Genomic DNA, 25,665 nt, shown 5'->3' on the forward strand with positions numbered 1-25,665 from the left:
AAATTACAAAATCCTTACTTTTTAAAGTGCTATAGTTATAAACATCATAATAAATTAAAAACATGAATAATGTTATATTGTATTCTTTAAAATATAATAATTTAATACGTTTAATATTTAGAAAAATTAAATAACTATTTTTAAACACGTTAAAACTGTTGTTTGTTAGTTTAAACAATTTAAATTATTAATAAAAAATATGTGAAATAATACTAGAGTATAACAGCTTGAATTAAAATACTTTCGATGTAAACAACGTAGCGTAACCACGGTTATTATTGATGCACGCTTTTGTGTGTTTTGAACATTTTTCAATGAAGATACCATCTTACTGTAATATTACACCTTATTAGCTATTGAGAAAAGAAATATTAATATTTTGTATGTTTTAGTTTCAGAATGATTAAATTTTAATACTAAGTAAGTGTTTTAGGCAAAGTTATTTTATATTTTTATGTTAATAAACAACGTAATAACGTAAAAGTAAGTATACGCTTTAAAGTAAGATTTAATAACGTAAAGAAATAATAATAATAAAACTAAAAAAACATTTAAAAACAACTTTAAAAAATCATTAAAAGTTGTTTTTAAATTTAAAATTGATATTGTTTAATGTTTACTACTGTATTTTCTTTGTAATTGTTGCGTTTTGTTAATCTAATAATACATAAACGTTTATTTTAGAATATGCAGTACATGAATTCTTCCCCCTCCATGACTATGGTCATGCAACCCTCCCTTTGCCCTCCTCCCCCAGCTAGAAGAGGGTGGCAACCCCTTAACAGTTCACCTCCTTATGGACAATATGGTTAGTCAATTTTATTTGTTCAAATTATAAAACCTAAAAAAAAAATTTCATATTTATATATGTAATATAAGTTTTAAAATGGTCTTTGCTGTTTTTGGGGTGATTAATTAAACCCTTAAGCGCTTTTGTAATAAATAGAAGATGAAGATTGATTTGTCCTTGTCTAAATAAACATGGCAACATTTTTGGATATAATTGCATAAATTTATCATTTTTAGAATTTTAACTTAAACCAAGTTCATTGTAATTATCACTAACAATAGATAAAAGTACATATATATAACCTTTTTAAAATCCAAAATTATTATTGAATTTTGACCAACAGAAAGGCCATCGTCTGCGCCTTATTACTCTCAACAAAACAAGCCAGTTCAAAAATATCGGGATCCCAGACCAGCTTGGCAGGCTGCCAACAATGGAAGTTATGACAATTCCATGCAGTATGATGTCACAATTACCCCACATAGACCACCAAGCAGACCCCAATCAGCACAACTTGCCCCACAACCTCGTAAGATAGTTATTGTCTTTTTTATAATTATTTATTTTTAATGTGAAGAGGCCGACTTTACAGTTTTATCATAGAGTTTACTTGTTATCCAGGCTTAGCACCTTCCTTGAAGGTTCTGCAGCATGAAAGCAGTAGGGGTTTAATCCAAGACTTAATAAAGTCATGCTAAGTGTTTTATTCACTACTCAATGCCGCCGTTTTATTCTATATTAAAATAAAAAAATATTTTTTAGCTCGGCGGTCTGGGGCAGGAATGGCAATGAGTGGAACATTGACAGTTTATCCTCGAGTTGAGAACGGAAAAGTTGTTACCATGCAACCTTATGATCCTTTATATGACCCCCATCTTGCTGATTTCTTTGCTAAGAAGTTCAACGCAAGTCCACAGCCACCACCAGTATGTTGTTGTTAATCAAAAACTTGAAATGTTTTTATTGCTAAATATCTTTTTAATTTAAAAGTATCTAGTTATTGTAATTGTTAATAAACTACTCTAACTTTCTGGATGTAATGCATAAAATATTTTTGAAATCCAACTCTTATTTTAGAAAAGAAGTTGGTCCTCCAGTGGTCATCGACCTCCAGGTTCTTATTCATTTTCAAAAACAACTCGATTCTCAGCTGACCAGCCTCCATATATCAGGTTTATATGTGATATTTAAGTTTATTATTTGTTAAAAAAATATATATATTGCCTTTATATATAGTTATAATAAAGGTAATTAAACCAATGATACTAAATTGTTCATGGTGTAGTAAAGCTATATTTTTTATTCTTTATGGAAATACACATAATATCCATGGTACTTGTGAGTTTTAAAAATAACATGAAATATTTTTTAGTCGAGCAATATCTTTTCACAACTCCTCATCACGTAAAAGTAATGACAAGAAGAAATCAGTGGATTACAAAGTAACAGTAAGGACTGGAGACAAGCAAGGGGCTGGGACTGATGCAAGGGTAAAAAAGAATTTTAAATCTATCTTTTTTACCAACTCTATCATAATAAAATTGGAACAATTTCTTATCTGAGTAAACTAAAATAAAAACAGTGTTGTCTTACCACTATATTAAAATCTTTTTTTTGATTTTTTAGGTTTACATTCGATTGGTGGGTCAAAGAGGAAAAGTACCCAAATGGAGATTGTTCAAGAAATCTGGTCAGAGTAACAACAAAACTTTTAGATTTGCAAAAGGGACTTCACATATATTTAAACACAAAGGAGGAGATATTGGACAAATACAAAAAGTTATTATCGAACATGATGGAATATCAGAAAGAGACAGTTGGTTTCTAAAGGTAAAACATAAAACCATTACTTTCTTTTTAAATAAAACCGACAGCATGATGTAGTGGTTAGAACACTTCACTACATAAGGTGCTGGATTTAATTCCCACTGCACTTATGCTAAAGCGCCCTTTAGTACAGCGCTATAAACATGAATTCTTGCTTAGCCAACACTTAATCAGCAGCTTAATTATTGGCCAATTATATTCAATAATATCCCAAACTGCTAAAGGCAACTCAAAACTTTTTCTCCGTAGTATAAAATGAAGTAAATCTATTGGTAGCATTTAATCCCCACCACTTCGATGCTGTAGCCACCTTTTAAAATGCCGAACTCAATTTAAGTCGGGGTAACTAACGTAACTTTAGGTTAAGGCTGTTCAATCAGCCTTTACACATTAAGGATAATTAGATATAAAAAAATGATGGCAATAAAATTTACTCCATGATTTTTTGGGGTTTTTAGTTTGTACAAAGACCTTAACAAACTGTGTTTTAAATTAATAGGAGGTAGTTGTAGAAGATTTAAAACACGATCGATCTTATACATTCCCATGTGATAGATGGTTGTCATTATTTAAAGAAGATTGTCAACTTACCAGACAACTTTGTGCTGTATCGGGCAAACAGGCTAATAGAACAACTTATGAAATCACAACTGTTACTGGTATATTAATAATTCAAGATTTTTTGGTACTAAAAAATAGGTCATTATGTACAAAAGTTAAATTTGAAAAAGATACAAGGGTATTTTTAATACATTGTAATACATTATAACTAACAATTTAAATTATGTGCAACTTTTTATTTGATTTAAATCTTAATATAAAGTTCCAAATAAATAACATATTTAGCAATAACGGATTTTGGGTATTAAAAGCCATAAATGACAGCTATATTTTTTTACATAAGGTAGTATATGCTTTTAAACACAACAAAAGCAAATAGTCATAAATAAGTCATAAATTTCTGCTAAAGTATTTGCTGACTATTGTGTAAACATATAATTTTGTGATAGTGGAATTCCCCTGATATTGTCCATATGTCTTATGGATTTCTTAAGTTAAACTTATGCCTAACCCTTCTTTAAATAAATTTTTCAGGTGTGAAAAGAGGTGCAGGCACAGATGCAAATGTGTTTGTTACTTTATATGGTGCGAAAGGGACTTCTCCAAAACTACATCTTGGCTCCGAGTAAGTTTTAAAATGTGTTGTTATGTAATGGGTTGTCTTAATATAATGCTAACACTTAGGACTGATAATGATAAATTAAGGATTAAACATATAAGGAACTGAACAAAAGTTATACTGTTCATGTGGCATATATATATGAAAAAAACTGGTTAACATTAAATTGTTTATATTGAAATTTTGTAGTAGTAAAAGTACATTTGAACGTGGTCAATCTGATGTATTTAAAATGAGAACAGTCAATGTTGGCAAGCTTAAGAAAATGAGGGTTGAAATAGATAACCAAGGTTTTGCCCCAGCTTGGTACTTAGACAGGGTAAGTATGTTATATTAGTGATGTATAACATTGCAATTACATATTTATTTTGTATACATCACTCCCAGAACTTTTTGTTAATAAGTGTCTAAATTTTAATAGTTTAATATTGTCATATATTACTGGAAGTGTTTCGTAGTGGTCAGAACACTTGGCTTTACCATTGGTTTGATTCCCACTGCTCTCATGCTGTAGCGCTCTTAAGCAAGGTGCTATAAACATTATGAAATCCTGAAAAATGATCCAATAAACACCTTATTAATTAAGTAACTATAGTCCATAATATCCAAAACTGCCTAAGGCAACTCGAGAGGGTAACTGGTGTTATTCTAAAAAAAAAATTAATGAATAACAAGATCTTAAACCGTACCAATATATTAAAGGTTGTGGTGGTTGATTTAATGAAGCCAAGACAAAGAGTTTACTTTCCTTGTGGGCAGTGGTTAAGTGATGATGAACAAATGTACAGGGATCTTATGGGCTCAACTGATATTCATGCAAGGGCAAAAAGTAAGATTACAGTTTAAAATATAAAGCCAAATAAACTATAACACTATAATAATTTTACAAAAGGCTATGTTTTATATTTTATGATATCCAAAACTGCCACAGGCAACTCGAAACTGGGTCAGGGTAACTGATGTTACTCTACAGTTAGGTCGTGAAGCCGACCTTTCCACATCGAGGTTAAAAAAATGTAAAAAAAAATTACCTTTCTTAATTTATCTTTGTAAAATATGGACAATTTTTATTGCAATTTTAAGTTATAGGCGGCACCACATGTATATTTAATAAAAAAGAAAGAAAAATATGTTTCAAAGTTGATTTTAATTTTTTTTACATTTTTATATATTATTTTGCAGTGAACAACTATGTGGTTCACACATTTACCGGAGATAAGAGAGGAGCTGGTACAGACTCAAATGTTACAATCACGTTGTTTGGTGACATGGCTGAATCAGGTTCTATTACCTTGGATAACTCCAAGAATAATTTTGAGCGTGGAAGAAAAGATACGTTTAATATTGAATGTCCACATGTTGGAAAACTAAAGAAGATCAGAATAGGTAAAAAGAGTGTTACAAGACTTTATTATCATTTATTAGTTTTAGAAGAATGAGCCCTGGGTGAATTTTTTTGCGTAATTTCTACTCTCCAAATGTGGTCATAATAAATATTTACCCATGTTAATATACTTATGCACCACTAACAGTACTTTTTTTTTATATTAAAAATCCATAAATTGGACATAAATTGACTTTATTGATTGATTTAAAGATAAATTTTCAATACCGGTATAAGTTTTATTTGTTACATATAAACTTTAATTTTAGGGCATGACAACGAGGGTTTAAATGCCGGTTGGTTTCTCGACAAAGTTGTCATCGACGACACAACCACGAACCGTGTCATCACGTTTCCATGCCAACGATGGTTTGCAAAAGACGAAGATGATGGAAGAATAACGAGGGAACTTGTGGCTGGGGTAGGAGATGCTGGAATACCCTACACAGTACAACTCTTTACAGGTTTGTACTTGTTTTATTAGGGGCACAACTCGACTATAAACTTAATGATGGGTTCATGTTTAATATGTTTTTGTTTTATTGTGCAATTTATAAATTGTAAAATATTTTAAAATTTAATAATATTCCTGCATTAATGATTTAATATAATAATTATCATTGAAATAGTATGAAGTCTGGTTAATTGCTTTGTGTTAATGTTTAACTTGTTCAGTATTATAAAATACTTTAAAATATGTGAACAATATTTATTCAAATAATATATACAGGCAATCAAAGGGGTGCTGGCACTGATGCTGAGGTTTATATTATTTTATATGGAGGAAAAAAAGGAGATCAGACTTCAGGAAAAGTTGTTTTGGATGGCAAGTTTGAAAGGTAACCTAATCAATATTTGTTTCAAAACAAGATCATATTATTTAGGCTTTATATCTATTAAGTTTTCGATGTTGGCTATAATTGTTAAATGAATAAGAAAAAATCATTTGATGTTTTGTCAATAAACAAGTCTTTTGTAATCTAATACCATGGTGGAATGTTATTGTGGTTCGAAATGTAATATACCTGTATGGTTTACTGTGTTAAATAAGTGGGGCAAATTAAAAAAAAACATATTTAATTCATAAATTTTACTTTACACTCTTAAATTTAACAACTTTTTTATCGCGGAAACTCTAAACTTGTTTTTTTTTGTATTATCTATAAATTTATAATGATTTTTTTCTCTTTTTTAAAGTGCAAAAGGCAGTTTTAAAAACAGACTAGACAATTTTTTTCTACTAAACAAGCTCCCCAATAAACATAGAAACAATTTGAATATTTAAAGTCAATACAGATGACAACTTAATTTTTATTTTTACTTTTATATTATAGGAATCGAGTTGATGTTTGTAATATTGAATGTGCAAGTTTATTAAGTCCACTTAAAAAGATTGAAGTTGGACACGACAACAGTGGTCTTGCTGCTGGGTGGTATTTGGAGAAAGTTGTTGTTACTTGCAACTCTAATGGTTGTGAACAGGTAACATATTACACATAAATATATACAAAGTACAAGTAACATAGACTGAGATCTGGCTGGGTTGCACTATATGAAATAAAGTACAAAGCACATTTTTAAATTAAATGTAGTTATCTCTATATAATATATTAATAGGCCTACAAAATAAATAAAACTCCTGTTTGTGAGATAATTGTTATAGGTAAATGTTTATTAAGAATTGCAACTATTTTCCAACAATTAAAATCTTGATCAAAAAGCTAACTGGTTACAGTAAAAACTACTTTACTCGTTGTGGTTATTTTGGTAGAAGAAACTTTAATATATCTGGGTTTGGCCGATAATTCTAATAGTCTAAATCACAAGTTAAATTTTGGCTAAAGTTAAAACAATATATTTTGTATTTAGGTATTTAACTGCAGGCAATGGTTTGCAACAGATGAAGGAGATGGATTAATTATAAGGGAGTTATACGAGGATACCTCTCAAAGAAAACAAGTTCAACAAAGTAACTAAATTAACTAGAATTTAATATAAGCTAAATAAATTTTAAAGTTTTTTAACGTTGATCAATAATGTAACTTAAACTTCTACAGAGTCTGCTTGGAATTGTTCAATATGGACAAGTGATATCAGAAATGCTGGAACAGATGCAAATGTTTACATACAAGTAAGATACTCACATTTATTTAAATAATAAACATTATTATGATACTACAATTTACAAAATCTGACCATAACAAACAAATTCAATTTGTTTAAATTTAAGGTTTATGGAGAAAAAGGAAAATCAGACCAAATATCACTCAAGAACGAAACTGATAACTTTGAAACTGGCCAGAAAGATCAATTTAAGGTAAACTCAAAACAAAATAATTATTTGAATGTAAACTTACATGCTATACCAAGTTATAAACATATGAAGGAATATTATTTTTTTTTGGTGTGTATTTCCTTAAAATGTATTTTATTCTTTTGTTATTATTATTAACTTAATTTATACTGGGTTTGGTGACCATGCCATAACATACTTAAAATCTTTATGTAAACATTAATATTTGTGGCATGTTTTAAATCATTAAATTGATTTTGTCATTTATTCCCATCGCGTTGTTGTAATATTTATTACATATCTTACTATTTGCTGGCTGTCATTAATGCGCGAAAAACCAAAAAAAAAAATAGTTTATTACCCAAATTTTATTTAGATTGATTTTCCTGATCTTGGCAAGTTATACAAGTTAAGAGTGTGGCACGATGATTCAAGACAATTCTCAGGTTGGCACTTGGATAAGATCGTGTTAGAACCGGTTACAACCGGTAAAAAATCATCTGAGAGCTCGGTGTACACATTTAAGTGCCAGAAGTGGTTGGATACGTAAGTATTAGAATTAAATTAGTTTTTAAAATAATTTAAAAGTTGTTTTTTCTAAGTAACAATTAAATGCACAGCCTACACATTTTGCGCCTTAATAACTTCTGACCACGGCAATACATTTATAAATTTAGGTTTAATGTTATTATAAAAATTTTCATAGCCAGAAAAAAGCATGGTTTTGAGCATACTTCAGGCTCTAATGCCACACACTGACAAAATTTTTTACCACAAATATTTACCCACGATTAAAAAGCTGTTTACACATTTTACTTTTTTATACCAACAGCAAAGAGGGAGATGGAGAAATAATCAGAGAACTTCCAGCTACGGGACAAAACGTAAAACGAGCTCAACCATTACTTCAATATACAGTACTTGTAACAACAGGTAGAAAAATTTATTACAGATGCCAATAGCCTGCCTAACAGTCTGCATTTTAATTGTCATAATACGGTTGTAACTCTAAACTAATATTCACCTAAATACACAAACGGCAGTTTATTTATTTTGTAGGCCCATAGACACACATATATATATAGATTTATAAACACACTGCTTAGTGGTAAGTAACCTTACTAAGCAGTGTTTAAATACAATTAAGAAAAAAAATTAACAGATTTTAAAGTCTGCATATGTTACATTTCTTAAGTTATATTCATTTAAATATAACTAAGCTATTTTTACATAAATTAACCCCATGTCCATGTAGGTGACAAGAGGGGTGCAGGAACTGATGCTGATGTGTTTTGTTGTCTTTATGGCTCACAAGGTGACACCGGTGACAGACCACTTGTTAACTCAAAAACCAACACAAACAAGTTTGAAAGAAATGATGTAAGTGGACAAAACAGTTAGCAATAACAATCAAGTCACTATACACAAAAATTTAACAATTAATGTTGTAAATTTTGGCACCATAAAAGGCATAACAATATGAATTTAGCATTTAAAACATGAATTTAGAGTGGACCACAAATTTTCCAATTTTAGTTTTTTAACAAATTAAATTTTTTTTAGACTGATGAATTCGTGATTGAAGCTGTGACCTTAAAAGGGGTAAACAAAATTAAAGTGGGTCATAATAACTCGGGACCCGGGGCAGGGTGGTTCCTGGATAATATTGTTGTACGAGGGGAGGATGGTGACCACAAATTTGTATGTGGAAGGTAAGTACTTTAAAAATATATTCAACATAAAACAGAGCAACTATATTACATGATTTTATAAGTTTAACATAGACAGTTAAAATATTACCAATATAAATTACAAAATGTGTTAAACCTTTTAATACAACATCAAGCTAAATATGTATTAACATTTTGTTCTACTCTTAATATTAAAACTTAATATACAAATATTGTGTTTAAATCCAACATTAAATTGGAGCACATGATTATTATTTAGGTGGTTAGCAACTGATGAAGATGATGGGGCAATTGTAAGAGAAATAACAGAAGAAGGCACACCACAACTTTTAAACAGTAATTTTTTTTTTTTTTTGGTTTTTCTCACATTGATAAAAGTAAATAATAAATACGATATACAATTAATATTACAACAATGCGACGGGAAAAAATGACAAAATCAATTTAATGATTTAAAACATCCCAAAAGTATTAATGTTTACATAAAGATTTTAAGTATGTTATAGCATGGTCACCAAACCCAAAGCATGGTCAACAAACTCAAGTTATTGGACTTGTTTAATTTAAAATAGAATTAGCTTAATAATGTCATTATTTCTTATTAAATAAAAAAAAATATGCCTTTCAAATAGTTAATTATTACCATTCTAAACTTAATTAACAGTAACAACAACAATAAACTATTTTTAAAAATAGGATCATTAAAATGAGCATATAACTAAGATACTAAAGATATTCAGCCTGTTAAAATGTTAAGTATAGCAATGACAACCTAAATTTTTTTAATCCACAGCAACTACATATCATATCTCAGTTAAGACAGGAGATGTGAGGGGAGGGGGGACAGATGCAAATGTTTATATCAAGGTAACTTAAACATATCACAAATTTTTACTGGGTCAATATAAGTATGTTACCAGTACCCATTCTACATTTTTAAGCTATAAATTAAAGGCTACTATTTTTCTCTTATCTCGAAGATGAAAGTACAAAATGGTAACATGATTAACTTAAATTTAGATTTATGGAGAAAATGGAGACACTGGTAAACTACAACTCCATCAAAGTGATAACATCAGAAATAAATTTGAAAGAAATCGAACAGATCTTTTTAAACTGGAGGCCACAGATATTGGAAAAATTGAAAGAATTTATATCGGTAACAATTTGTTTTCTTTTATTTATTGCCAGATTTATTATGTTTGCTTTTTGTTAAGTACCTTTATCCCTAATGTAGAAAAGATCTTCACAATCTAAACATAGGGTAACATTTGTAACCCTGATCAGGTTAATTTTGATAGTTTGGGATATTTTTGATAATAATTGTATAATAAATCTATGGATTGGTTTTGAGCTCAAAAAAAAATTGTATCATTTCTAATGCTTTTTCCTAAGAAATTAAAGCATTGAACATTAAACCAATGACCAAGTATTCTAAAGCAAAAAAATAAAAACATACAAAACTAAGAACACCCACTTGATAAAGTATAAATTGGGGTAAACTACAACACAATATTTAAACTTATAAATTGATATAGGCCATGATGACAGTGGGGTTGGATCTGGCTGGTTTTTGGATGGATTGGAAATTAATGTTCCATCAACTGGATACCATTACACTTTCTATTGCCACAGGTAAGATAAAAAACAACAACATTCACATAATGTAACAAAGACTAACCTTAAAATTGTGATTACCATTTATTTCTTGCATTATATTTAGATGGTTAGCAACTGATGAAGGGGATTGTAAAACTGAAGTAGAACTTTATCCAACACAAACCAGAGAACAAGACAAATGTAAGTTTAACTTTTTAAATTAACCTTTGTTATCCTTTTTGCGTTTAACATAAGTTTTTGTAGCACACAATATAGGTAAACAGGAGTCTTTAAAAGCAAAGCATTTGAACTTAAATTTTTTTAGATAAAGTTTTACTTTATATTTTATTTTCAATACCATGTATGCTTTGTTTTTGTATTTTAAGTAATGACAGAGACAAAGGAATTGCTCCAAATCATTATGACTAATATGAAACTAAATCCCTTATTTATTTACAGTACTTCCATATGAAATTACAGTCAACACAGGCGACATATTAAATGCTGGCACAGATGCAAAAGTAGTGATTCAACTATATGGGGAGGATGGAAAGTCTGAAGTAATTCCATTAAGAAATAGAACAGATAACTTTGAGCGCAAAGCCGTTGACAAATTTAAGGTATTTTCAATAAAAATGTCAGAAAATAATAACAATTTTTATGAACACAAACTTGGTATCTTAAAAGCAGTCCAAACTAATTTTAAATAATAATTTTTTTTTTAACTTATTTAAATTTTAAGATATTTTACATTTAAATTACTTTGTTATATACTTCACAACAAAGGTTAAAAAATACAAAAAAATCATTTACTACCCATACAGAAATTTAATGTTATTTTATACAAAAAGATTGAATCAAAAGATGTTGGTCCAATAAGCAAGATAAGAATTGGACATGATGGCAGAGGAATTGGTTCTGGTTGGTTCCTGGATTCTGTTAAAATTCAGCGCTTTGTGAAAAAGACAAGCAAGAGGAAAAAGAGAAGAAGGGGTAAACTTATTTTATTGTTAATAAAAAAATTTAATAAAAGATTAAGTGTATAATTAAAGTTTTCACTTTATCTAAGTTAAATTATTTAAGTAGGTCAATTTTAACAGTAAAACATCTACTCTACAGACACAACTTTAAAACTGTAGCCAACGCTTTGATATCAATTGTATTCAAGCCAGACAGTTAATGTATATTTTATTATCGAGCAAAAGTCATGCACAACCAAAAACTAACTAGCACCACGAATATTTTATTACAAAATATTTTAAACACTTAAACCCACAAGTCACAACTTAAAGCGAATGGGCACAAAGATAAGGGTCCAGACAAATTTTTACAAAGCTCATAATGACATAACAACATTTAATTAAACAAATGCTGATTATTACAAAACACATAACAAACACTTTTTACTTTTAGAATCAGTTTCTAGTAAGGACAACATGGTTGAAACGTATTGGTTTGTATGCAAGAGGTGGTTTGATAAATCAGAAGATGATGGACAGATTATAAGAGAACTTGTACCAACTGATGAACAAGGAAACCCAATTGATGATGCTTTACAAGGTTGGTTTTTTGTACATTTTAAAATAGTTGAACATGCCTCAATAACTTTAATCTTATTATTTTTGCAACAGAAAATCTGAATGCTATACTTTCATGTCCAATTATTGGCAGTCAAAATAAAATAAATTCCTGTTTGTGGTACCCTTGTAAATTATTGCAGGCAAAAATTAACCATTTTTTCAATTAAAATGTAATCTATCAACTAGTCTTCATAAACACAACCAAAAAAAAAATTTTTTTATTGTTATTTGGAATATTAATTCCTTATTATCTAAATATGTTAACAGAGTTAGACTACAATGTATCAGTATACACTGGAGATAAGAGAGGTGCTGGAACTGACTCAAATGTGTTCATGACTTTGTATGGAGAGATGGGAGACTCTGGTACTTGATTATTAGTTTTTAAATAAATTCGTAATAAAAATATAAACCCTATTCACTTAATATTAACTATCTTTAAACTAATGTTTATTTAGGTGAAAGAAAATTGGAGAAATCAGAATCAAACATAAATAAATTTGAACGTAATCAAGTTGACATTTTTTCTGTGAAGGCTGCTGACTTAAAAGATCTTAAAAAAGTGAGTATAATCTATAAATTGTAAACCAATTTTAACCCAAATTTTTTTATACCATTACTGGTAATTTACTGTGGTTAGTGTATTGTAAAAAAAATAAAAAAAATTTGAATTTTAGCTCAATTTGTAAAAAATTTAAAAAAAAAATTTTTAGTTGAAAATTCGTCATGACAACAGCGTGCTTGGCTCAGCTTGGTTTTTGGACAGAATCGAAGTTAAATCGAAGGATCAAACATGGGTATTCCCCTGTCAGAGATGGTTGAGTACAAGCGAAGATGACGGGCAAATTGAGAGAACTTTAGTTCCAGTTGATCAGGTTATTAAATGTATTTAATTTTGGGTAAATTTTTCAACAGTATCTAGTTTTTTTGTTGGGTGTATATGTATCGGATACTGCCCTTTGTGGTATAAAAAAGGTGCCCGAGTAAGTTATTACTGAAAAATATAAGTTGGAAAATTAATAATTGGACAATTAAAATGCAGCCCTCAAGGGTGGGCAATTGACTAGAATAAAAAAATTGAGAAGTAGAAAATTAAGTCAGGCTAATTTTAGGATAATAACATTTATATAAACTATCCATGTAAAACCACTCAACTAATTGCAAACCTAAAAACTAAAAATTCAACATTTATGCAAAATGGTTTAAAAATTAAAACTACGTAGCACATAAAAAAACTAAAGACATCTTTGTGTAAAAGGTAACCACATTTTTAAACCTGAACTTAAACCAGAAAATATCGTATTTTAATTACAGGCAACATATGCTCGACTACAACAACAAAAACAAGATGGTAGAAAAGCATCAACTGCTGTCAAAGATGCCGTTGCCCTTGAAACAAAAGCACAATTGACTACTTATGAGGTCACAGTGAAGACAGGAGATGTGTGGAGTGGAGGAACGGATGCAAATGTTTATCTCGTGCTTTTCGGGGAGAAAGATGACTCGGGAATGGTGTAAGTTTAGTGATAAAAATAAACATATTGATATTTTATTATATTTTTACTAAACCACATTATAGCAAAGAATCTTAAAAAAGATAGAAAATAATTGGAAATTTTTACAGAAATAAAATGCAAACAATTTTAAACTAAATTAGCATAGGTTACTTTGAAAAGTATAGTATTAAAAGAAACTGCAAATTAAATGCTATTTTTACATAAAAATATAATAAAAACAAACACATGTAAACTAAATAAGCAAATAGTACACTGATATAAACCAAACTTTGTTTTAAACTCACAGAAATCTAAAGACTTCGAAAACGCATCGCGACAAGTTTGAAAGAAATAAATCTGATGTTTTTACGGTTGAATCAGCTGATTTGGGAGATTTAAAGAAAATTAAAATTGGTCATGACAATGCTGGTATCAATGCAGGTATTTTTAAAATAAAATCTTATCATTTATTTAAGCTTATTTTACAGCTTTTATCCCTATATTTAACATATATTTAACATATATTTAACATTGCTAGCTCATTTAATAAAATACAATTGAATAGAATATTAAAAACTCAACAAACAAAAAAACAACAACAATAACTACTTCAGGTGTAGAAAGAAAAATTAGAAAATCCCTTTTTTTTTGATTTTGGACTAAATATTATTATTACGCTAGGTTGGTATCTTCAGCTGGTTGATATTGATGCACCATCTATGGGTAAAAAATGGAAGTTTCCATGTGGTAAGTGGTTGGCAAAGGACAAAGATGATGGAAAGTTAGAGAGAGAATTATATCCATCCACTGATGAAACAGTAGGATATCAAGCTAAGGTTCCGTATGAAATTACAAGTCAGTAAAACCATTTTTTTAATTTTTGCTACAAATTGTAGGGAAAACATTTTTTTATAAAAAAAAGAGAACCTAAAAAAAACTATTAAAAAAACGAACTATTCAATATATGTTATGGAGCTAAGTGGATAATATATGTATATATGTCCGATTTATAGCCATTTAAAACAAAAAAACTACTGTTTGTTGTCAATTAATGTAGGCAAGTAATAATTGGGGCTTAAAAGGTTGTGACTATATTACGACAATTTAAATCCCAACAAAAAGGTGGGCTTTAAACTAGTTTCTATAGAAGTAATACCAATATAAAACTTAACCTTACTACTCTATAAACACTTTTATCATTCAACAACGTTTTTTAAATACCCTTAAACCTATTTACAGCATATACAAGTGATGTTAGTGGAGCTGGTACAGATGCTGATGTGTTTATAGTTTTGTATGGTAGGGACGGTGTGGTGACAGAACAAACTAGTCTCTGCCAGAATAAGGATGACAGAAAATCAAAGTTTAAGAAGAAAGCAGTTGACACTGTAAGACTTTGTTTAAACATTAAATAAGAAACCTTTTATATTACTTTTTACCTAAAAAATCAACACATTTTCATATCAGTGAACACAAAATAATGTAGTGCCAATATCTTAAGAGTTAATAAAAACTAATTACAAGTTAATTAACATAAATGTCTTTCTGAAGAAATTAATACTATAAAAATGTAGAATTAAAAAAAAAATTCAATGCATGCCCTTTAATACTTTAGCTTAATTGTTAAACAACTTACTTTTGCATCAACTTTTGCTATAAGTTTAATATAAGAACATTAATAATACTTTTTGTTTAGTTTGTTTTGGAACTGGATGATGTAGGGGAGACAATAGACAAGATAAGGATTGGACATAATGGTAAGGGGTGGGGGGCTGGATGGCATCTTGATAAGGTTGAAGTAAGAAGGTTACTGGATAACAAGAAGGTTAGATATCTATAACTATTTAAAAGTTTCAAAACTAACCAATGTTAAAATTATCTTTTTCATTTAGTATATAGATTGTTTAAAAACCCCAAATAAAAACAAACTTCACTACTAGAAATCTATATATTTAAGGTTATTGGACATTATATATAGATGTAAATGTCCAAATTTATTGGTATAACACTTAAAAGCTGTTGTTTGTGGTGTGCCAGCAAATTATCATGGGTAAATTTTAGTTAAGAGTTTACCACATTACGGCAATGAAAATACCAACAGTATAGAGAACGTATCGACTTGTGTATTTAATTTATTGTTTTTTTCAACACAGGGATCTGAGACCTATTTGTTCACATGTGGAAGATGGTTAGCCAGAGATGAAGACGATGGTGAGATAGTGAGAGAACTCGTCCCCACTCAAGTTTTTAAGGAACAAGTCACAAAGGCTGGAAAGTTAAAGAGATCTGAATCAAGAATTACGGATAGTCTTAAAAGTAAGAAATATTTAAACTTTTAACTTTACATAAAATGGCAAACTAAAAAAACATAACTAAAAAAAATAGTTTTTTTTTACCCAATTTTAAATAAAAATCTCCAAAACAAGCTTATTACAAAACACCAAAGTTAATACACTTAGGCATTAATTACAGTAAACTTCACTTATTTTTTTGTAAATTAAAAAGCATTATAAACTAAAATAGATCATACAAATCTGTAAAAGTTAACAAACTATAAAAACCACCAAATAAACTAGGTTTCAAAATAATTGCATATTTTATCAGTTAAATTATAAGCTAAAGTAGATTCTGAAGATGAGAATGGTCTTGGAGTTGTTATTTCAACAATTAATTTTGATCAAGAAGAAGAAAGTAATGAAAATTTATCCCAAAAATTTGAAGAAAATTGTGATGTAACTGAATCTGATGAACATACTGAAAATTTGGACGAAGAAGAAGATGGAATGACCGAAAATGGATCCCAATTGTTAAGTGATGATAATGATTCACAAATTGAAGAGGAAATTGTACATGACAAAAACTTTCAATATTATGAAAACCACAGTAATTATCAACATTTTCAAAATGACAACAGTTCTCAACATTTTGAATATGAAAGAAACTTCCAATACTTTGAAAAAAAGAAGAATTTTCAGCTCTCTCAAAATGGCAAAAATTCACACTATTTTGAGGATTATATCCAATAATAACATTAAAGTTAAGCAACAGACTTAGGACTTATAATAAAACATTATATTGATTACTTTTTACAAAAACAATTTTTAATATTCATTACTTTGTAAATAGAAATATATCGTAAGGTGAACAATTCGACATTTAACATTTACCAATAATTTAAAGTTAAATATGTATTCTTTTTCTTAATGTATAACACAATTTTTACAACTTTATAACATCATAAATTCATAACTACGAAAATTATTGTACATAACAGTTTTTAAGGCTACAACAATGCAGTTGTACTAATCATTGTATTTTTGTAATTGTTATACTTAAACAAATAGGATAAATATGTTTGAATGTTTTGGAAGCAACACATCGGACTATGATGTCATAATAAAAAAGGTTGGTTTAAAAATGGTGGCAGCTAGTTGGTGATTAGATTTGCAATTATTGGTCTGGTTCAAATGGTTAAAATGTTAATTTGTTATTGTTGTTTTTTGTTTAATTTGAGATTTTATGTGTTTTTACAATTATGTTAAATCTATGCAATGATTAAAATCTATTTATTCAATTTTTAAATGCCAATTCATCATCTTTGTTTTAATATTGCTCATTTTCTATCGTGTCAAATGTCAATGTTTAATTTTAATAATTGTTGTTATGTTTTTTGCTCAAAATAATTGCATATAACATTGCCTAAATTAAAAACAATTATTTTTGCAGCTTACTAACCTACTAATTCTAAACTAATATTCATTTTAAGTAAATTGAAGTAGTTTAAAATATTAAAGATGGAATAGTTTTAACAAAACTCATACCTAACATTACTATAAATGTTTTGCCTTTTAAGTCTTAATCTCCGTTTAAACTATCAGACATAAAATAGTGTTAATTCTGCTCTCAACAATAAAAATTACATTTTTTTTACTTTTACAGAACAACAATACAAGGTCCATGTTTTCACTGGAGATGTGTTTAATGCTGGCACAGATGCAAATGTTTATATTGTAATATTTGGACAGAATGGAGACTCAGGAGAAAGAAAATTGTTAAAGTCGGAAACTTATACTGACAAGTTTGAGAGAGGACATGTAAGTTTAAACAGTGAGAAATAATCTATAAAGTTAATTTTTAATAATTTTTCTTCACAAAAGATTTATAAAAAAATGTTAAGGTTAAAACTCTTGTAGCTACTATATGAGTTTATAGGCTTAATCCCTAATACTGTTATGCCAGATTGCCCTTGAGTGGGGCCACTATTATTGGTGCTTACTCTTGCCAGTTCAAAACCAATCTGCAGGTTATATTATAAGGCTATATGTTCAATAATATCTTGAACTGCCAAAGGCAGCTGAAAATTGGGTCGAATTAACAAATGTCACTTTATGTTAAGAATGGAAATTCATCCTTTTTACATTAAGGATAAAGATATCCGTAATAAGAAAAAAATCAAATTCTAGCGTATTTTTATCTTTTTAGGAAGATGTATTCAACTTAGAAGCAGTTGACCTCGGAAAATTGTTCAAAGTTCATATTCGTCATGACAACGCAATGCTCAACCCAGCTTGGTTCTTGGGTAAAGTTGAGATAGAAGATGGAGAAACAGGAGAAAGATTTGTTTTCCATTGTGAAAGGTGGCTCTCAAAGTCAAAGGATGATGGAAAAATTGCAAGGTCAGCATTTTTTAGCTTAGAATTCAACACAATTTAAATTAGAAATATTTTAAAGTCTTTTAAAGTAAACAATATTTCATTAGAGTTCAAAACATAAAATTAATTAGTTTTCCATAACATGTCTTAATCTCTTTTAACAACCCTTATATTATTGGTAAATTTTAATGAAGTATTTTTTTAAAAACCTTCTAATATGTAGTATAGACTTTCCTTTTAAAAGTTTTTTTGGCTTGTTTAAAGATCCTTGTATGTTGTTGGCTATGATGGAGAAACATCAACAAAGAGAAGTTTAATGACAACCAAGAGTGGGGGAAGTAGTTGGGGAAAGAGATCGGTAATGTCAGATGTTCCTGAGGGCCCAAGTAAGTTAACTTGGCGTTATAACCTAATTAAAATGTTAAACTTTAGCCTACTAAGTAACTAAGCATTTTTCTAAGAAGTGTATTAAGGTGTTAACTAATCAATGTATGGTTAATATATATTATGGCTTAGTAGACAATATATGTATATATCTAATTAACAGCCCTGCAAAATAAATAAAACAGCTGTTTGCGATGTGTGGACAAATATTAGTTAAGAGTTGCGACTGTAGCCAACTATAAAAATCCTGAACGTAAAGCAGGCTATCGACTAAGTTTATATCATTTTTCTTTTCCTTACAGCTATTCCATACACTATAAAAGTAAGAACTGGGTCGGAGCAAGGTAGCAGCTGTAATGCAAATGGTTTTATTAAAATACATGGAGGTTCAAGGGAGAAAAAGACAACCAGACGGTAAGAATTAGTTAAGTATTTTAAACTTTATGACAAAACAACTGTTAGTATTAAATAAATTACCATTTACACCAAAATTTATTTTTACTGAACCATTTTCTATATATATCATATCAGGATTGTTTTGGAAGCCCCATCAAAGAAATTTAAGAAAGGAACTGTTGAAACATTTAATGTAGATGCCATTGATGTTGGTTCAATCAAATCTATTGAGGTTTGTTGGATTTTTTTGATTTATATTGAAAACAATTATCAAAACAACAAAAACATGTTTTCTTGGACTTTCTAGGGTATAAAATACTGTAAAAACTTGTATATTTCTTAGTAATCTATAATAGAACTTTGTGGTCTTTATATATACTATTTGTATGTAAAAGTCAGATTTTTAGGCTTCTAAAATAAAAAAATCTGTTGTTTGATATGCAAAAGTAAATTATCGCTACAATGTTTTTGCTGTAAGTTGCAACCACCTTTAGGGCCGGCAATCAACTAATTTATCTGTAATGTGGCTTTTATTTTGTACATAGATTGGTCACACTGGCATTGATGCAGTGTGGTTTATAGAAGATGTAATGATCGACCAACCAACCAAAGGAAAAAGTTTTACTTTTAACTGCAAAATGTGGTTTGCTAGGTAACATAAACTTTAAAAATAAAAGTCATCAAAAGTTACAAGCGTGACATAAAGAAAATTAATGTTATAACTAGTATTGTAATAATCATGTCATTTAACAACAGTAGTTAATATAACTGTGACCATCAGATATTAGTATAATACTAAATCCTGTTTCACTTTAACAAAGCCACAAAACTTTAACAATACATTAATCACTACAGAAATAGAGGCGATGGCCTTACAACAAGAACCTTGAATGTAAATGATGCAGAGAAAGTTGTGTATCAAGCTAAACTTCCATATGAGGTTACACTAGTTACTGGAGACAAACAACGTGCTGGAACAGGTACAAATTTAACTACTTGTACTTTAAGTTTAACGGGAAGTTATTGTTAATAATAGTATATAAACAGTCAAATGTTAAAGAAGATTCTTACAAGACAATGGTTTACCAGTTTTTCCTGATATTTAATCTAATTGAGATAAATTACACAAGTATTTTTCTTGTAGATTGAATAACGCTATCAAAGATATTTAAAACAACAATTATAATTTGGTGACCATGCCATAATGTACTGTAAAATCTTTGTATAAACATTATTACTTTTGGCATGTTTTAAATCATTAAATTGATTTTGTCATTTTTTCCCGTCGCATTGTTGTAATATTAATTGTATATCAAATTTATTATTTACTTTTATCAATGCGCAAAAAAACAAAAAATAATAATAAACAAATTCTGTTAAATCCTTAACAATATTTTATAGATTGCTTGATCAAATTGAGTATCTATGGGGCCAAAGGAAATGCCCCCGACATCCTAATCCGTAAGTCAGAAGAAGATGGTGTTCTCCTAGAGAGAGGATCAAAGGATGTTGTTAATATCGAGATCGACCAAATTGCTCCGTTTAAAATGATCAGAATTGAACATGATGGAAAAGGGCAGAGACCGGACTGGTTTTGTGAAAAGGTGAAAAACATATTTCTTTTCTGTTAAATCTAACAAACTTATAGACTTATTTTGTCAAAATGTTAACTTTTGTTTTAATGTTAGATTAATTGCAACACCAGAAGCTTAGAATTCGCAAAATTTTAAACAACAACAATCTTTAAAATATTCCTGAACTATTTCACCTTGCAAAACTTTTTTATTACAGGTTGAACTTCGTAATCTCAATTCGGGCACGGTTACCGTTTTCCAATGCAACCAATGGTTATCAAAAACAATGGGAGATCAGAAACTAAGTAGGGAGTTAGCAGCTTCAGTGAAAGGCAAATCAGCATTAAAAACTACAACTTACACCATTAACGTTAAGACAAGCAATATAAGAGGGGCAGGAACAAATGCAAATGTTAGATGCATTTTATTTGGTAAGTTAAAAAGTTCCGTCACAAATCTTTTACTGTTTTAAAAGTGATTTTAATATTATACATTTTTTGTATGCTAAGATGGTATAAAAATTTTAACAGCATAAGCACATCAAAATAACCCAATTTTTTGTGAAGGTCAATTTGGAGACAGTGGTGAATTACAACTAAAAGAATCCGAAAACCACAAGAACAAGTTTGAGAAAGATGCCACCGACGTATTTGTGTTTAACGATAAATTTAGTTTGGGTGAACTTCATAAAGTTAGAGTGTGGCATGATGCTAAAGGATTTAGCTCAGGTAAAAATACAAAAAGATGTGTATTACAAAGTAATTTATATAACATCAAATGTTCTAATCATTGTTTACCTAATTATTGTTATACCAAAAAAGCTAAAATAGGTAAACTATTATTTTAAACTTCACTAAATAAAATTCATTCAAATTTTAGTTTTTTTTTTTTTGTATATATCTTTATCCTCGATGTGGGAAAGTTGTGTGATGTAGCAAGTGTTTACATAACACTAGCAATTAAAAACTAAAACAATTTAAAATTACTTAGGTATTTATAATTATTTATATTTTAGGTTGGCATTTGGAGTATATAGAAGTAGTTGATGCGATAAATGATGGGAAGTTTATGTTTCCATGTAATAGATGGTTGGCTGATGATGAAGATGATAAACAAATAATCAGAGAACTTACTTGCTCAAATCTTCAATCACCAGGTTAGAATATATTACGAAAAGTAAAAACTTTATTTCACATTAGTAACAGTATATAATGGTACACTGGGTATACTAATAATATAAGTAGAAAATTATCTAACTAACTAATTTAAAGCTGCTATGCTTTGTCTAAAATAAGCATGAATTTTGCTTGCTTTATTTAGCTTACCGGTTAGGATTTAACATGACAATAACAACTATTATATACTAAAAGGCCAATAATAGTATTATTAAAAAAACAAACAATTTTTTTAAAAAGTTTTAAAATATAGGTGGTTCAAAAGGAAAGATGACATACTCTATCTCCGTGGCAACCTCAAACAAACGAGATGCAGCCCCAAGCTCTGACCCCTGGATTATGTTAATAGGAAAAGGGGGGGTTCAATCGCGGAAAACAAGGATCGAGAATATCAGGGGTCGTAGGAAAAACTTGGCTGTGGGTGAAAGTTATTCGTTTAAAGTTGAGACAAAAGATTTAGGGTCGCTGGAGGAAATAGTTTTAGGTTTATCTGGTAAGTTAAAAGAGCTAAGATAAGATTATAAATTAAATAAGGAGGTAAATTTTAAAAAATAACCTGACGACATTTGTTAAAAACATTTTTTAGTTAAGTTACAAATACTGTCTAAAACAACGTTACCAAAAACAATTTTTTAACAGAAATTGACAGATGGCATGTTTCCGACGTTCTGGTTGAATCGTCAACCGGTGCCGAGTTCGGGTTTCCATGTCATGCCTGGGTGAACAACAAAGATGGGAGAGACACGGTTGGTCGAACATTCCCATGCGCATCGACAAAAGGAAGAACTGTGTCAATTGCAAGTTTAACTCCAGTAAAATATGAAGTGACAGTTGTTACAGCAGATGAAAAAGGTACAAAATTACAGACATAAATACATTATAACTATACAAAACTTATAATAATATCAATCTAAGATTTATATACTAAGAGCCATTTAAATTAGATAATTATACTTTATATCAACTATACGGAATATTTTGTGTACTGATAATGACAATACATTCACAAAATTGACACTTTTTCACATTTTTAAACTTAGAAAACTTTGGTTTGCACATTTTCATTTACAAAATAAGGAACTTAAATCACTCCTTAACTGATTGTTGTAGGAGCTGGCACAGACGCAAATGTTTGTATCACAATATATGGAGAGAATGGGGATTCAGGAAAAAGAGTTTTGAAACAAAGATTTAGAGATTTGTTTGAACGAAAGCAAACTGACAAGTTTAACTTAGAAATTCTGGACCTAGGAAATTTATCAAAGGTAATTGAAGCATTAAAATAAACAAGACAGTATCAACATCTTTTAGTGTTAGTAAGGTTTTTTAGTGCCATGAACTTTGATCCCAAGAATATTAATTTATGTCAATGTTCTGTTAACTTTTTTTCAAGTTAACTTTTTTCTAATTTAGGTTCGATTGGAGCACGATGATGCTGGGTTTAATTCTGATTGGTTGTGTGATCATGTGATCATTAAAAACCCATCAAGCGGAAAATCGTGGATCTTTGTGTGTAGAGAGTGGATAGGAAATAAGAAGGGAAATCAACTGTATAGAGATGTACTACCAAGGAAAGCAGACTAAGATTGATTTTAAATAATTAAGGGATATTTAAAAATTTTTCATTACGATGCATTTGCAACAAAAAACTTTAAAAGTTTTTTCTACACAATGTTACAAAATACTGCGCTTCAATCACAAAGAACCAAAATTAATTAAAACCAAAGCAAAAAGTTTAAAAAATGTACAAAGTTATCGAACAACTTAATATATCTTTGCAAAAAAATACATTTTTAAAACTATGCCACCAATCTAACCCAATTTTCAACAATTTTACAAACGTTGTACATGATTGACTACTGTATATAATTCACTAGGTGTAGTTTTATAAGAGCTGTATACCATATATATTTTTATACAAGTAATAGTTACTTTTTCATTTAATATGCATATCGCAAACATTCCATATTTTTTATAAACAAAATTGTATAAAGCCTCATTTTACTACGGTATAAATATGTTATTCAGGTATGTCTATTAAGCTAAGCATATTAGATTTATTGCATAATAGGGTGCCTTAATTTAATAAGAGTATTATTTTGTTTTGCAGTAATGTATGTATGGTAGATTATGCACAACTTTTACATGCACTTTAGAGTGTAGATTTTATAGTTTATTTTTATTATAGTCGTCTTATTTATTTTCTACGAAAAATGCTTAGTAAAAAAATTCATAAAATTATATATAATTTTTAGATTATGTTGTGAATTTATATTTGTTTAAATGTTTTATTGGATGTATGTCGTTTTATTTTAGAATTGTGGTTTAGTTACTTCTATACAAATATTGTAAATTGTGCCTTTATTTTATATAGTTTCATTGTCTTTGTATTAATATTGACACTGACATGCCTTGAAACAAAGTGACAAAAATAGATTTGTAGAACACTTACAACAATTGTGATAACTTATTAGACAAACTATATGCCCTGATTTAAAATACCTTACCAGTTAGATATTTATACAAACCAATATATTTTTAAATTTAAAAAATTAGTGTATATATAAATACAATCTAAAAAAACTACTTTATTACACATTAAACTATTATGAGCCGAATTTAATACAACTATCTAAACATCACACCCTAGAAAATAAACTTGAAGAGCTTACCTTATTTCCCATTGGTGTTTTGTTGTTATTCATAATTCCACTTTATATTGTATATCCTTAAATGATCCAAATTTTAACCACAATAACAGACAATCTTGCTAAAATCTGTATCAAAAAGACAAAAATTTAACTACAATTTCAAAAAAAATTTACGTAAACAGAAAAAAAAAATTTTTATTCAAAATTTAGCAGCAGTTAAAACGCACGTGTTATACATGGAAAATCAAGTTGGAAATTTCCCTATTTTGGATTAAATAATCTGTTATTAAAGACGTCAAAAACTGTTTTAACCATTAAATAATTTGCATATATACGTAATTTTTAAATTTTATTACTAAATTGTTTTTGTACAGCGATTAATAGATATCTAATAAGTTATGGAACGGTGGTTTAAATAATTATTTCCTAAAAATTTAAATAATTTCCGATGCGTATTAAAAGATGAATTTGCATTAGTATTAAATGTTAACGCTGGTGAAATGTATTTAAAATAGCATGTAAAAGCAAAGTCTAATAAACAAGTGTCTAAATTAAAACCCTTTTTCAAGGGTACCATGGGAAAAAGTTATTAAACCTGTCGTAATTTTAAATTTTCGTAATAAATTAAAGTTTAGTTTATAGTGTCAACTTAAGTTAGCACAATAAAATAACTTTTCTAAAAACCTTAAAAAATAAATGTAAGTTAGTAAAGTCTATAAGCTTAGAATTTACTACATAAAATATTACGTAGTTAGGGCAAACAATAATATAGGCCTATTTACTTATGTACAAGCAAAACAAATGACTCTGGATCGAACAAACACAAAACCAGTAAGAGTTTTTTGTAAAAAAAAAAAAACAAACAACAAAAAACTCCCAAATGTTTTGAAAACCGCGAGGCGGCTATATTTTTTTGGGCTACTTTAGATTTTTATTTGACTCGACCAAGTGTTAAATAACTCTGAAATAAAAATGAAGCTAGTAATATCGGAA

General features: G+C 28.9%; 1 protein-coding gene across 2 annotated transcripts; it reads left to right on the plus strand.

Annotated features, from left to right (window-relative positions):
- Nucleotides 1-386: 386 nt before the first annotated feature.
- On the plus strand, nucleotides 387-24,555 carry LOC145753142 (lipoxygenase homology domain-containing protein 1-like). Of its 2 annotated transcripts, none has more exons than XM_082569537.1 (54): nucleotides 387-483; nucleotides 685-808; nucleotides 1,134-1,319; nucleotides 1,553-1,716; nucleotides 1,868-1,962; nucleotides 2,163-2,280; nucleotides 2,417-2,620; nucleotides 3,117-3,276; nucleotides 3,713-3,803; nucleotides 3,987-4,116; nucleotides 4,500-4,626; nucleotides 4,980-5,183; nucleotides 5,451-5,645; nucleotides 5,912-6,020; nucleotides 6,516-6,663; nucleotides 7,051-7,150; nucleotides 7,239-7,312; nucleotides 7,412-7,498; nucleotides 7,851-8,020; nucleotides 8,307-8,407; nucleotides 8,730-8,854; nucleotides 9,038-9,186; nucleotides 9,425-9,501; nucleotides 9,959-10,032; nucleotides 10,186-10,324; nucleotides 10,704-10,800; nucleotides 10,889-10,965; nucleotides 11,224-11,384; nucleotides 11,616-11,757; nucleotides 12,178-12,324; nucleotides 12,612-12,710; nucleotides 12,803-12,906; nucleotides 13,058-13,219; nucleotides 13,659-13,858; nucleotides 14,148-14,281; nucleotides 14,522-14,695; nucleotides 15,080-15,228; nucleotides 15,537-15,665; nucleotides 15,994-16,156; nucleotides 17,780-17,934; nucleotides 18,323-18,516; nucleotides 18,757-18,878; nucleotides 19,179-19,290; nucleotides 19,408-19,504; nucleotides 19,818-19,924; nucleotides 20,128-20,252; nucleotides 20,674-20,876; nucleotides 21,064-21,277; nucleotides 21,413-21,574; nucleotides 21,862-22,002; nucleotides 22,275-22,514; nucleotides 22,661-22,873; nucleotides 23,132-23,286; nucleotides 23,435-24,555. In XM_082569537.1, exons 2-54 carry the CDS (start codon nucleotides 688-690, stop codon nucleotides 23,603-23,605), a joined length of 7,497 nt encoding a protein of 2,498 aa, XP_082425663.1. In that variant the 5' UTR covers nucleotides 387-483; nucleotides 685-687; the 3' UTR covers nucleotides 23,606-24,555. The 2 variants fall into 2 exon arrangements, with proteins under 2 accessions (XP_082425663.1, XP_082425664.1); XM_082569538.1 differs by having other exon boundaries at nucleotides 3,990-4,116.
- The last annotated feature ends 1,110 nt before the right edge of the window (nucleotides 24,556-25,665 follow it).

This window comes from Corella eumyota, chromosome 5 (assembly GCF_963082875.1).
Source record: "Corella eumyota chromosome 5, kaCorEumy4.1, whole genome shotgun sequence".
Lineage (NCBI taxonomy): Eukaryota > Metazoa > Chordata > Ascidiacea > Phlebobranchia > Corellidae > Corella > Corella eumyota.